General features: G+C 43.9%; 1 protein-coding gene across 3 annotated transcripts in view; it reads left to right on the top strand.

Moving 5' to 3' along the window:
• The window catches only part of SLC4A11 (solute carrier family 4 member 11), a 134,701-nt gene that overhangs the window by 39,300 nt on the left and 81,737 nt on the right, over window positions 1–13,664 (top strand). For all 3 annotated transcript variants that reach the window (XM_026121829.2, XM_064511642.1, XM_064511643.1), the window contains exon 2: window positions 9,939–9,989. In XM_026121829.2, the coding sequence (XP_025977614.2) occupies window positions 9,939–9,989 (51 nt within the window). The remainder of the gene's footprint in view (window positions 1–9,938; window positions 9,990–13,664) is intronic.

Here is a 13,664-nt window from a genome sequence, read left to right as displayed (position 1 = left end):
GCTGTTTCGTGGCTCCTCGATAAAGAAACCGTATGGGGTTATTAAGACTTATGTTATCCTGCCAAGCCTGTCTTGACCCGAAATCCCTGTTTCTATGGGGAGGGTTCAGACTGCGAAGGGCAGCTGGGCTGCCATGTGTGTAACCTCGGACTGTTTTCACTTTTAATGGTAGGGAGAGATTTTTTTCTTCTGGTGTGTTGTCTGGAACCACAACTAAAAAATATGCAACTTTTTGGTGATCAGGTGACTGGGCTGGCTGCTATACTTCCGCATTTTTCAGTGTTTCTAGTACAGAACTTGGTTTTCAATTTAACCTCTGGTTTTGTATGTATTAAAGCTGGCCCTTTGGTCCATCCAGATGCTTTTTGGGTGGTGGTGGGGAAGGGTGCAGGATTAATTTAGCTGCAGAACTTGGCCCAGCCACAGCTGCCTTTTTAACAGCTATTTTTGTTCTTTGTGGCAGTAAGATAAAGAATGGACTCGGAGGTTGCAAAACCATGATTTTGGGTACCCTGGGGGAATGCTGGCATGTGAAACTGCTTGGTGCTGCTGGTGGAAATGACCATCTTTTGTCCAAAACCTGAACAAGGGGGCTGTATCTACTATTTTACACCTTGCAGCTTCTTAATTTTTACAATGCTTAACACAGCTGAACTGTTCCAGGGAACAGCTCCCTTACTCTGAGTAGCCCTGAGCAAGTGAAGGCTTTTTTCTTCCTTTTTCTCATGCCTTACACAGCAATAATGCAGATAAGTGGCAGGCAGTGGCCTCTGGAAGCTCAGCCTGTCAAGGAAAGTGTTTTAACCAAAAACCTCCAAAGCACCTTTTGGAAGCCCAGTCCAATCCTGGCCAAGATTTGGGGCCAGTCAAGTATTTCTTCTAATTAAGAGTCATGAGGTTTTTTGATAAGACCCTACAAGTAAAATAGCTGGCTGAATAGCTGTCAGTAAGAGTTAATGCTTTCTAAATTATTTAAATGTTTCAGCAAAAGTCTACTGAAAAGCCTCAACTGGTCTGTCCTTGGGTCTTTGCCAGCTTGTGGGATCTCTGGAGGTATTTGCTTTCCCTCCTCTCCATGTAGCACTTATACATGTCTTAAATCAATTTTTTAAGTGGGCCCAACAAAACGAAACCTCCCCCTCAATCTGAAAAATGAGAATCGCCCAAATTCTTTGTCCACCGGCCAAATCCCGAAGTGTCACTGTTCCCTGGCTCCTCTGCTTTTCCTAATCGCCTACTGAAGGCCACTGCCGTGCGTAGACCCCACGCAATTTCGCGCTGGGCAGCCGCAGTTGCACCAAGCGCAAGAAGCGCCGAGAGCCTCGGTCCCTCTGCCGCGTGGGGACCCGGCGTGACACCTGTACGGCGATGCCGGCCAAGAGACGGAGCCGAGCAGGGGACCGTATCCTGCCAGCAAGGCAGCAGGGCCGCTTCCTTTTCCGAATCACCTCTGGGAGGCAGCCTTGCATATTAATTGCTCGGGTGGGCTAATTTCTGATGAGTCGACCTGGACAGCCCAGTGCCTCTGGTTAAATCCAGATGCTGCTGATGCCAACCTTTCGTGTGCGTGCTCCTTTTTGAGGTCTGGGGTGGCAGTTGTCGCTGCTGCAACTGGTTATCTTCTTATTAAATGGCTTTACTGGGGTGTTGGGTGCTGTAGAAGAGGCTGCGGAGGGGCTAAAGAGAGGAGGTATTCAATACACTAAGGCAAATGCTTTGAAAGCAGACATGTCTGGTGCCTGAGCTTGTGCGTGGGTGTGTGTTTGCCTGGGAGTGAGCAGGCAGAAGGATGCTTCCTGCTCTAGCCTTTCAATATGATGCGCTCTCTCCTCACAGCCAGCTACTGAGAAAATGAATTTTCCTGACAGCAGCCTGGGATTTTGTTTACCAGAGTGACCATGACATGATTTAAGACCTCCTTACCCTATATCTCTGGATCTGAAGAATATCCAACTCCTTGCACATAATCTCTGGGCTGTTACTTTAGTGCTTCCTGAGCTGTGAGGTTATAAAGTTGTATTTTTCCTCTTTGTGTTGGCAGGGTTTGGATCCAGACTAGCATCCCAGGACAGTCACACTTTGGTCAAGGATACTGTTGTGTTGTGTTCTCAAAGGGGAAAAAGGGTGGTGGGGGGGAACCACACAGAAATGGGGCATGTCCCAGGGGTTTTAGAGCATTTTAGAATTAATGCAGACCTCTCTGTCCCAGAAATGGGAGCTCTAGGGACATGAGACCCTTTGGGAAGTAAAGATTGGGTGAAAAGCCTTTAGGAATATTTTGGGAGGGAAACACATCTACACACTTCTGTGGAAAACAGAGTATGTGAGATTAAAGTGCCTTTGACTAACAGAAATAGGCTGCTTCTGCAAGGACTGCTAGAGGATGAGCCCATGTCCCCAGCACTTCTGCGCACAAGGAGAGCGAAGCTGAGTGTCCCTGCAGATCAGAGTCTCTTGGCTAGAGCCACTGCTACAGTAATCTGCCACTGAATTGAGCTACTTAAAAGCACTTTCCTTCTCAGTGCTGGCTCTGGCCAATGTTTTATCTTCTAAAAGCTTACCGAGGTGAAGGGGTTTGTAGTAGCTTTAAATCTCACCAGGTCGTGGCTGTTGTCTCAGCTACCTTGCAAAGATTACAAGCTGATTCCTTGGGTGTTCTGTAGCTATTTGCACATAGAGGGTGTGTTAAACAGCCCATTTATGTTATGGTCTCCAAAGAAATCCATGCTTTGCTATGAAGTCATAGCAATGCCTGCAACAGTGTACCAATACTTGCTTTAAACTTTTGGGCATGCATATACCTATGCACATAGGTACCTGGGTCTGGTGCATTGTGGCTGTTCTTCAGTGCCTGGCAGTGTTTTGCAGAGACCTGACAGCTTCACAAGAATGATAAGCCAGGAAGAAAAGTGTGTGGGGGGGGGAGTGGTATGAGAGAAATGTGGACAGAGGGAGTCCACCTTTCCCACGAGCGCCAGCTCGAGTGTATCCTTAGGCTGTCACAGTGGTGATCAGTATTTTACTAACTGAAATAATGCTGTAGAAAGCATTAGGAGCACCTCATTAAGCATGTGTGATGGAGAGGCACCATGCATATCTAATTGGGAGGAAGAGGGCAGAGAGCTGTTCGTGGAGCCCAGCGAGCAGCTCATCCGCAGGGCTCTGCTTCGCCCTTCCCTGCGGCCACAGCCGTGGGCTGAATAACAGGCAAGGGAAGGAGGGAGAGTGCTCCTGTGTGTCTCAGGAAAGAAGACTTTACCCTGTCAGCCTCTGCTTGGGATGAGGCACTGACAGGTGTGTATTCATCAAAAAGGCATGCATGGTGTTCCTGGGGGGGAAATAAGGCTGTAAAATTGCAGTGAAGATGAGGCCTTTCATTGATCTTGGTTTTCTCCCCTCATGATAAACCTCCCTAGAAGGTGGTAAGTGCTGATATTGCCCATTTAACAAATTACCAAAGTTCTTTTCACCCCTGCTCTGAGCTCTTTCTATTACATAGTCCTCTACCTTTATTGGTGTAAACTGCTTTCTGGGGAGAGGTCTGTGTTTGAGCTTGCCATGTGCATTGTATTTACCTGGAGCTTTCCTGCCCAAGTATTAACAGGCATGCCTTACTCATCTTACACTTCCTTGAATTAAGGTGATCGGTTTTGAAACCATGAGTTGTGTGGTTTGTTTTTCTTGTCTTTGCACCTCTTAGATGTAGGGAAAACAGGTAAAAATTTCAAGCCTTTGTTTTGAGCTTGAATCATTTTTGCCCAGAATGGCAGCATAAAAGTATGTTTCTTATCTTTGTGCCAGCATGATAGATGTGTTTTCACTAGAGCTTTCCAGTTGAAGTATGCAGTGCCGTGGGAATGGGTCAGCTACTTAAGTTGTGCCACTTGTCATTTCTGTCTACACCTTAAGGCAAAATAAGGTTTTCAAATGCTGCTGTCCATTAGTTCTTGCTGACTCAAACAGTTCAAATAACTTGCAGCAAATGCCTCTGCCAGGGAAACCTCCCTTTTTCTTTGGTTCTTTCTTGAACACCCACTACTAGAAACAATTGTTAGAAACATGAGCGATGCTACCTGAGAAAATCCTGTGATATCAATACCTTCAGACCTGATCAGCAGGTTAATGTGGTCAGTGGATTCTTATTAGCCGTCAGTCGTGCTCCTTTCCTATTCCTCTAAGGCTATCCAGTTTGGTGCCTCAAATGAAGTATGAGGCTTCCTCTTCCTCCTGTTTTTCAGCTCTTGCTGCATACAGAGACTTCTAGACTCATTTGCAAGCTCCTTTCTGTTAATGCTCCTTGTAATTTTAAAAAATAAGTCCTCTCCTGTAGGCTTTCCCTTGGGATCTAATTCCTTGTATGTGGTTTTTCTTGTGTCTGTCTGGTTTTCTGATGACTTTGGGTGGAGGAGGGAAGCTAAAGCAATTTGGTTATTAGGTATGGAAGAAAAAAAAAAAACTGCTGCTCCATCCCTGCCCCAAAACACATCAACCCAGTGATGCCTGGGTGCAGCGCTCTGGTTATGCATACAGCTGCAAAGTCCCTTGTCCTGCAGTGTTAACACATGATGGAGAAGGGCAAAGAATAAGAAGCAAGTCCACAGCTGAATATTAAAATACCAGGTCTGGTGGAGTTCTGGGTAGGGATAGCCTTGTTTTTTTTTCCTCCAGCTTTGCCTGTGTTTAGGTGAGGACATGCACTTATTTAAACTGAGATCTGGGGCCGAGCCTGTCTAAGGTAGTGTGACCAACTGCAACATTCCCACCATACAGGGAAGCCCATACTCATTTTTTTAGTGGTAGTGACTGACACTTTCAGCCTTGACCAGTGAGTTCTCAGAAATCAACTTGAAATGGCCAAAGCCTTGCTTGACAGCTGAAGACCTACTTGTCTTTTGAAAGAACGCTTCTCTTCAGATAACTGGTTCCTTGCTTCTGGGGTTATGCTGAGAATTGGTAATTGCTCCTGAGGCAACTGGGAAAGTTGAAAGGTTATTCAGCTGAACAGATTTTTGTAATTCCTAGCTCAAAGGCTCAAGTGATTTGCTTTTCTATCCACTGCAAGGTGTTGTATATGCTGATGAGATTCAGAATTGTCCCCAAAGCTCCGGTAATGCAATGCTGAAGAAAGGTTTACCAAGCAGGAAGGGGGATACTGGAGCACACTCTGAGTAGAAGATCAATAAGGTACCTAATGCTTCTGATTCTGAAACCATACTTACAGGGTAACTAATGCAGCACTGCCTGTATGTGCTCTGGATGTATTTGCGGATGCAGGCAGCCTCCACAACGGAGGAGGTGCCATCATTAAAGGCTTATAAATGCAAAAGTTCCTTTCAGATAATTGTTTAAAAGCAACATTGCCTCAAAGTGGGCTTCTGCTAAATAACAAGATACCAGAGCTTGGAGAGCTTTATTGGCAGGAGGTCATAAGATGCAGAAGTCTGTAGTACCACTTGTAGAAGTGTCCATGCTGTAAACTCGCTAGAGCTGTTTTGCTTCGGTATAAGGCTTGAGCTGCAGAGGTCTGTTTACTTGGAAGATGCCAGCAGCAGAACATTTTAATCAAGTTACCAAAGTATCCAGGGAATGTGTTTTTATTTGTAATCCACTAATATTGCAAGGCTCAAGAGAGCTTATTACTAACCTTAAAACAAGAGAGTTAAAATGGGTTATTAGGAGATCTGAGATGCATCTCCCAAAGGAATTTAATAATAGAAGATAGCACAGTAGGGTCTGGTCTGTTTTTGTTGTTAAATGCAAATGTAAAAATGGTAAGAATGTAAGAAATCAGGAAGCATGTCTACTGTCTGATACTTCCCACTATGGGACGATGGATTTGTCCTAGTCTTAGGACTGAACACCTTAAACTGCAACAAACTTGACTGTCCTACCAGTTAAGTACTGTAAACTTCATATGCCTTTCCCCTGGTGGGTCTTTGAGTCACTGAAATAAACAGCTTCAAGTCATAGACAGTAGCTTATTTTGGAATCAAAATCTGAAGTTGTGTCCCTGAATCTAAAGAAATATGCTTTTTCTCATTTTATGACACTTTAGTGGGCTTTATCTTTGAATTCAGTGCACATAAAGGATGAAAAAGGCTAGTGAAAAGCTCTTTGTTTTTTTAAAAGCAACTGCAGCCTGACACTCTTAATGGCTGTCCAGTTTAGACTCACTTAAGTAGACATCCCTGTGGGGACTATGGTGGATTGGCAGTAGAATCTAAGTAAATTAACTCTTATAAAATGAAGAATACAGCTTAAATTGTCAAAAGAGCTGTTCCACAGGTTTCTCTGGCAGATGATGGAAGGTGTCATCTTGTCCTGCCTTGGCTGGATAGAGAAAGCAATTGGAGAGTCTGGTTCTCTTCACAAGTGTTCAATGAGAAAGTCTGAAGAGCTAGGATGTAGATCTCGGAGATGCTAGATCCAGGAAAGGGGAATATTTGCTGTGTTGTGAATCTTAGTTCCTCAGGGTAATGCTTTCCAGCTTTGTCTCTAGAAGCCTGACCTTGTGTCTTGCTGAAATTGCTTTGTTGGATTTTAATTGCTTAAATTTGAGGGAAAACCTGGGGGAGATAAATACTGTGGAAAGGAACATGCAACACTGCTGCTGTGGATTTGAGAAGTGGGCGTGCTGGTCCAGAAAAGAAACTTCCACCCTGCAGTAGTGTAGCTGCCCCCCAGACTGTAGGTCTGTTCCTCCAGGCCTCAAAATTTAGTGCAGGGTCTGATTTATACTTCATGGAAGCACTCTTGCAGCTCTGGGTGAACCCTGGAGTGTTGTAATGTTGATCTCTAACGCACTTGGAGACTTATATCTCTGCCCAGTCTTCCCTAAGCTAAACAAATGCATCAATTACTGCTATGCCTTAACTGCTGCCTGTTTGGGGTCTTTGAATCTCAAGAGTAGAGGGGAGATGGAAGAAATGCAGCTTCTTTTGGGTATGTAGCTGAATTGCTAGGGGAAAGAGGACTTATGGCTTGCTGTTGGTTCTGCACAGCTTGAACCCGTTGGTCCAGTCTTCAGTGAAACATGACTAAGGAGCAAAGATCTCAAGCATTAAATTCCCGTAAGCCTTGTGAAAGGAGATGCGTATGAGGGTCACTGATGCTTGATTTGCTGCCTGCTACTCAGCATGTACTTGCGTATGGTCTAGCTGGCCTTGCCCTTGGCTAGCATCCCATAAAAAATAAGCTTGCTTGTGTCAGACCTGTTGGGGGAATATAGGGGTGAAGGGAGCTCATGTAAGGAGGAAAGGCATTCATTTCCATCATCTCCAAATCTGTCTCCTTCATTCTGCTCAGGTATGTGCATCTCATTTTCTCTAGATAGTCTCTAAGACACAGACAGTGTAGCCCCCACTTTGCCCTTCCTACCTGCACTTTTACAAATGTGCTGACCTTTGAGCTAGTGTCATATCTCTGTGCATGTTTGGATTTGTATAAACAGCCCCTATCACCTTTTACCTCCTGGGCACATAACGGTCAGTTCTTGATATTAATGTGTTTAGTCCTTTCCGTGGAGGATGCAAGAATTTCTCAAAAGGCTCCAGCACAACTGTTTTGAAGACTGAATCCAGTTGGAGCTATGGGACGGTGTTACGTAGGGAGAAGCTAAATTACCAAAGCTGGAATTTAGCCAGGACATAGTAGGGTGAACGCCTGTTTTTTTTTCTCTCTCTCTCTCCAAACGTGCCATTGCATCTTTAATTACAAGGTTAAGACCTCTGTTTTATGACTCATCTGAAAAAACAGCACCTCCAACATAATTGCCTGAGCATGTTGCCTAGGGGACCGTGGCTCATTAGTGACTCAGAGGAAACAGTGCCACCTAATGAAATGCTGCTACCTGCTGTAATACCCCAACCTTGCCCTTTTCGTATCTTGTCTGAGCAGTGATCAGACCAGTCTCCTGTAAAGGAGTAATGTCAGTCCAGGCAATGCTGCAATTAGGAGGTTTTGCTGATGAAGAAAGCAACAGACTGAATTTCTGTTCACTGGGCATTATCTAAACCATAGGAATAGGTGTGCGTTCAGTTACCGTAAAAGCAATGTCTTATTCTGCTTAGCAAAGGATGAATGTGTTGCTTTGGGCTTTCTCAGAAGTTGTAATAGATGTGAGAAATTGGTATCCATCCCAGGTGGGAATGTCAACCTCTTCTATTCCTTAGTTAATCCTCCTGCCTAGGCATATTTTGTTTGTTTCTCTGAAATACGTAAATGCAATCATTACACAATAAGAGCCTTTTAAAAAAAAAAAAAAAAAAAAAAAGCTTCCTTTGATCATTAACATGCTAATCAGCCTGGATGGATCTTCTCCTTCCCTTCCAGGTGGAGGGAAACAATTGACTCGTGTAAACGCATCGTGGCCAAGGGGCACCGATTGTTCCTCTAACCCATTGTTCTGGGATGAACTTGGAACATTATGTTTGTCTCGGACTAGACACTTGAATTGCCCTGATTTGTGGGGTCTCTTTTTTCAAATGGTCATCACGGTGTCTCTCCAGGAACCTGTGCAGCTGAATGCTGTCTGTTTAGCTGTGACAACTGAGGGCTGGAAGCTAAGGAATGGTGCTATGCCAGGGGTGTGACCTGTATCTGTCTGGCACACAAAGTCTCCTGGTGGACCAGAATGAATTATGATGCTTGGAAGTGTGGTATGATGTGAAGAAAAAGGCATGTAACCTGTAAGCCAAGGAAGTTACGGGGTAGAGAAAGGATCTTTGGGACACTTACTCTCTCATACCTCAAACTAAAAGCAGGAAGCTTAATCTGTAGAACAATAAAGCAGGCTAAAGCCTCTTTCCTTGTTGGCCCAAATTCATCCCAGGCTTGCGTAGGTAACATTTGATTAGCCTAATGAAGTGGGGAAAGACAGTAAACCTATTCCTCTTTCTGATTGCATTTTGGCTGGGAAGAAACACATAAAAAGACAGCATCTAGTAGCTAGCTGTTTTCCCAGGGACTATTCAGGTGACCTGCTGAGGGCTTGAAGTAGAGCTCTCTTGGCTCACCATAAAATGCAGCATGTACCTGCAAGGAAAGGTTAGTCTTTCCAGCCCACACAGTCTCACTTGTCAAATACTTCTAGTATTAAAAACACCAGATGGGCTGGGTACCAGATTTTGATCCTACCTGAAGCAGGATAGTGTGCTCCTATGCTATTTGAACATGCCTTTGTCTGCTTTCTACATATCCACTTTATCAGCAGCAATTGTAAAACTGGATTGCTGAGAAGAAAATATCTTCCACACTGGAACATGAGGACTTGGTCCTGGCACTGCTGTGTCTGCAAGCTCACTTATGGTCAGCAAGACATCCTTTTTCTCTCTTTTGTGAGACCCTGTTGGTGCAGATGGTGCGTGTTTGCTGCAGGACCCCAGCTCAGGAAGTTGGCAAAGGAAGGCCAAAGTGTTCTTGTGCTTATCTGCAAGTGCCAAGCACTGGTATGGGGCTATCCTAATAAATTAGAAGCAGCAGAATAGGATGTGAAATCTAGTTTGTCTCTAAATCAAGAGTTGTTTTTTTCTAAATTAAACTGGTTCTGTTTGTCCAAGCATAAGATACAACCTGGGTTTCATTATGGCTTCTATTAAAAAGGAGTGTCTCAAAAGCCTAGCCTGTATTAGTATTTGTGTGTGACACTTAATATTTGACAGATCTTGTCCTGATCTTCAGTCTTGCTGTTTTGTGGTCTCGGTACCGGATGCTTGAGATGGTTTAACTTTTTTCAGACAGTGGTTGTGACTGTATAAGATATTCTGGTAAATGCTAAGGTCAATAAACAAAAGGTTAAAGTTGCCACATTCAGAAAAATCCCTGATGCCTGCAGTACTTCAGGGCTCGCTTTCTGCTATATTCAATGCTTACAATGAGTTTAGCGGTAAGGTGAATACATTCAGCATCACGACTCATGTTTTCTCTTTCTGTCTTTTTAGAGTCTCCACCAGCAGCGATGTCAAGAAATGGATACTTCTTTGAAGAGAGTGGCAAGTATTATTTGACTTATTTGTGCATCGTATCTCCTTACAGAGGATGAGCTGGGCTTCAGGGTTAGCTGAGAACTTGAAACAGGTGATACGAGATCTATGTAGCTTAAAGAGCATTTGAACACAGGATCAAGTGGTAGTTGTGTAATCTAGTACTGGCAGCAGACTCTGCATTTTTAAATCCTGTAGATGTTCTAGATATTCAAAGCAGTAAGTAATAATCTTCACACTGCCAGCAGTGACTATTTTGGGTGGCTCCTTGTTTTTCAAGTTCTTTCAGGATGTCTTCCTGTCATGCAGGCTGGCAATTGTTCTGTTTTTCTTCGGAGTTGAGACTGTGTAGGTGTCAGAGCCCTCTTGGGGAGATCTTGCCAAGAGCATCAGGCAAATGTTGGATGGCTCCAGTAAATCCACCTTCTAGTGCTCTCAAGGATTTTTCTTTGCAAAAAGATTAAGCTGTGGCCTTTGGAAACCTGTATCATCTGCATCAACACAGTTGGCTGAGCTCTTAAAGATATCTTGCTGATAAAGGGCGGAAGTATCATACAGCTGAGCTAGAGGTATAGCAAAGTCCCAATTTCTCTCATGGTTTTAGAAGAAAGCCATGTGCAGGGGGTTGTTAGGGAGACACCACACTGAGATACTAATTCAAGACTAACCTCTTCAGGTTGTCTCTAAGGGCCTGGGATTTCTTGCCTTTGGAAAGGTGCAGTGCTGGCAGTATCCAGAATTTCTAAATGGTGTGAGCATAGGATGAAAATGCTTGTTATCTAGGCTTGCAGATGCTTGTAGTTGTCACAGTGCTGATCTTTCTTGTTCCAGGGGCTAAGCCATCTGGGAAGGGGAAGCTGAATATACACTAGGTGCAGCTGCATTAGATCTAGCATTACTATTGACAGCACTTCCTTTGGCACTGGCTCCCTTGCCTTCACTGAAAGCACTACATGGAGCCAATTTCTGGGAGTGAAAGGATGAAACTGGAAGCAAGTACTCACCCCTAGTAAGAGGTCTTTTCTGAAGCTTGGATCTAGTCTCAGAAGGGCAGGAACTAGTGTCTAATCTCAGGAGGGCTTTGTCTGCTTGCTTTTTGCAGGTTTTCTGAGGGCATGTGGGGCATGAAGCTTGGGTAGCCCTGCTTCTACCCTACTTGGCTCACTTGTGGCTGTTTTGGGTATGGTTGGTGCTTTCTTGAAGAATGGGAATGAAAGAGGGTATTCTGTGTTGGGACCTGGAGAGGTGACTAATCTTCTAGCTGAAAGCAGTGTAAGGCTCCCTCGGGGAGAAGGTGCCAGTGTACAGTTTGGAGGCAGGACAAAGGCTATTGTCTTCTGGAGCTACCTGCTTTGTCCTTAGCCCTTCTGCCAGAGGGAATGCCAGTGCAGCTGTCTGTCCTGGCATGCTATATGGGAAAGGCTTTGTATGCCCCCTTCCAAGACATACTTGCCTTTAGCACATCAACTCAATGTCTTGAATCTTCCTCCAGCTGGCCTAAATAAGTGGACACCTGGATAATTTTGGAGTATGTGGTTGTGGCAGTCCCTGTAAAAGCTCTCCTATTTGCTATGTACTTCTTGTCACCTTGTGGTTATGAGAACTTATTTTGCCCTAATTATATTACCCAGTCTCCCTGTTGGTCTTAAGGAGATGCACCTTAGAGCTACCAATAAGAACCCGATGGCACTGTGTATGCTTTTTTTCCTGTCATGGTTCTGTGTGGTTTGGAGGAAGAAGGAAGGTTGCTTCAGGTTCCTTGTAAGTCTGCATGCAATATAAGAACCACTGATTGTGATTGAAAATATGGTGGATTCCTTGGTTAGTTTGCCTCTAAATCTGCTGTCATTTTTACTCCTCAGAGCCCTCTAGTTATACAAACTGACCTTTTTTTTAAAAAAAAAAAAAAAAGTTCAGTTGGTGTTAGATGATGAGTCACCTATTACCTGATTTCACTGAGAGATCATCTGTTTCTTCACAGAATTTAGGAATGGCTTATCTAGGGGGTTGCCAAGATGCCTATTCATGTTGCCCCACAAGGCAGTTTTTTGGCTCTTTATGTTATAGAAGCTTCAAACAGTCTGGAGGGCTTGCTGAGAAAGAAGTTACTTTTCCACATAGTTTCAAAACTGCTTGTTTTGAAACTGAGCTACATAATCATTAAGCTGTTTCCTGGCACCATGTGCTGCTGCTCTGATGAGCCAATTCAGTAGGAGATGTAGATAGATGCTCTTGCCCCACCTTTAAAATGAAAAGAACTTCAAGCACCTTTCTGAGGCTGTAAAACAGCAACTTATCCTTGGTTCCTCTTAGCACTCGCATTTTCCTCTTGCTCAGTAGAGAACTACTTTATATGACTGCTCCTTGCACAGTCAAACTTTTTTCCTTATCTGCTCCTGAAATCTCACATATGCATATGGTTTTCTGTATCCTTAGTAATGAGGATGCTTTGTTTCTGACCAGATCTGAGGCTCTATTGTAAGAGCATGTCTGTCTTTACCAGCTAACTTTTTCTTACCCTTGTGCTCTCAAGAGCAGCTGCAGCAAGGTTAAAATTCATAGCTGAAACTTCTGTTTTAGCTAAAATTGAAGTCACTACTGCAGCACCAAAGCAGTGCTTTGTAAGATGTTCCTGGATATTTATTTTCTGTAAGAACTTACTGAAGTATGTAATCTGTAGGTCTGTTACTGAGGAGCTGAAGAAAGCCCTGGTAGGATTTCCCAGTTTATAGATGCTATTCTGAAAGCTCAGGCAGCTGTCCAGGTGTCCCAGGATGTACCAACCTACTTTAACTAGCTAAAAATTTGGAAAGTTTATCTAAGGAGAAGCTTATTGTCATGAAGAAAAGTACATGTAAGTAAACTAGAGCCCGTGTCTTCAGACACAAGTTCAGGTTTCCAGCATTCTCCAGTATTGCTGGAAGAATTTAACTGAAAGCCACCTTTGTGCTCTTTAGGGTGTTGCAGAAGGTAAATACACATGACAGGACTGGAAGAATACTCTGTTTAACAGCTGGCTCTGTTGAGACCAATACCAAGAGGAAAAGTGAGGACATAGTCTACTCAGTTAGAAGTTTCTGATAATGGAAAGTGTGGTGGTGGTTGTTAGCCACCTTCTGTTTTGACCCATATAATTCATCAGATTTAATAGTTGTCCTCTGACACATACCTTGTTGATTAAAATACATGTTTTTTTCTCATCCTTTTGCGTCAATGGAACAAGTCTCTTGTACACCCAAATGAACAAAGTCTGGCACAGCACAGTAGTATTTGTTGGTGTTCTCCCCTGCCCCGTGCACAGGCAGTGCATTGAAGTCACTTGAATCTTCAGCAAGGTTGCCTGTCAAATGAGTTTTCTTCCTGGCAAACTTCAGTGACTAATGAAATGATTGTACAGACCCGATCCAAACTTGAACGTAATTGGAGCCCTGATGAAATGTGACTCGGCAATCAATGTTCAGAGTAACTCATCAAGCCCTGCATTGTCTCTTGGCCGTCAGGACCTCCCGTGCTCCTCTGTCGAAGGGAGGGGTGTGTATCCTGTGCTTGTGACAAGTGGATTAGCTCCAAAGAAATTGGTATTAGCTGTAAGTGATTAAATTCTCCCAATGTGTGATGAGCTTTCTAATTGACCCAGGAACTTTCTATGATAAAAGATAGAGCTGCAGGCTTTCATAATTCCTC

Source organism: Dromaius novaehollandiae, chromosome 4 (genome assembly GCF_036370855.1).
Source record: "Dromaius novaehollandiae isolate bDroNov1 chromosome 4, bDroNov1.hap1, whole genome shotgun sequence".
Classification (NCBI taxonomy): Eukaryota; Metazoa; Chordata; class Aves; order Casuariiformes; family Dromaiidae; genus Dromaius; species Dromaius novaehollandiae.
The sequence above is the reverse complement of the archived record's forward strand: the minus strand, read 5'-3'. Positions and strand labels throughout refer to the sequence as shown.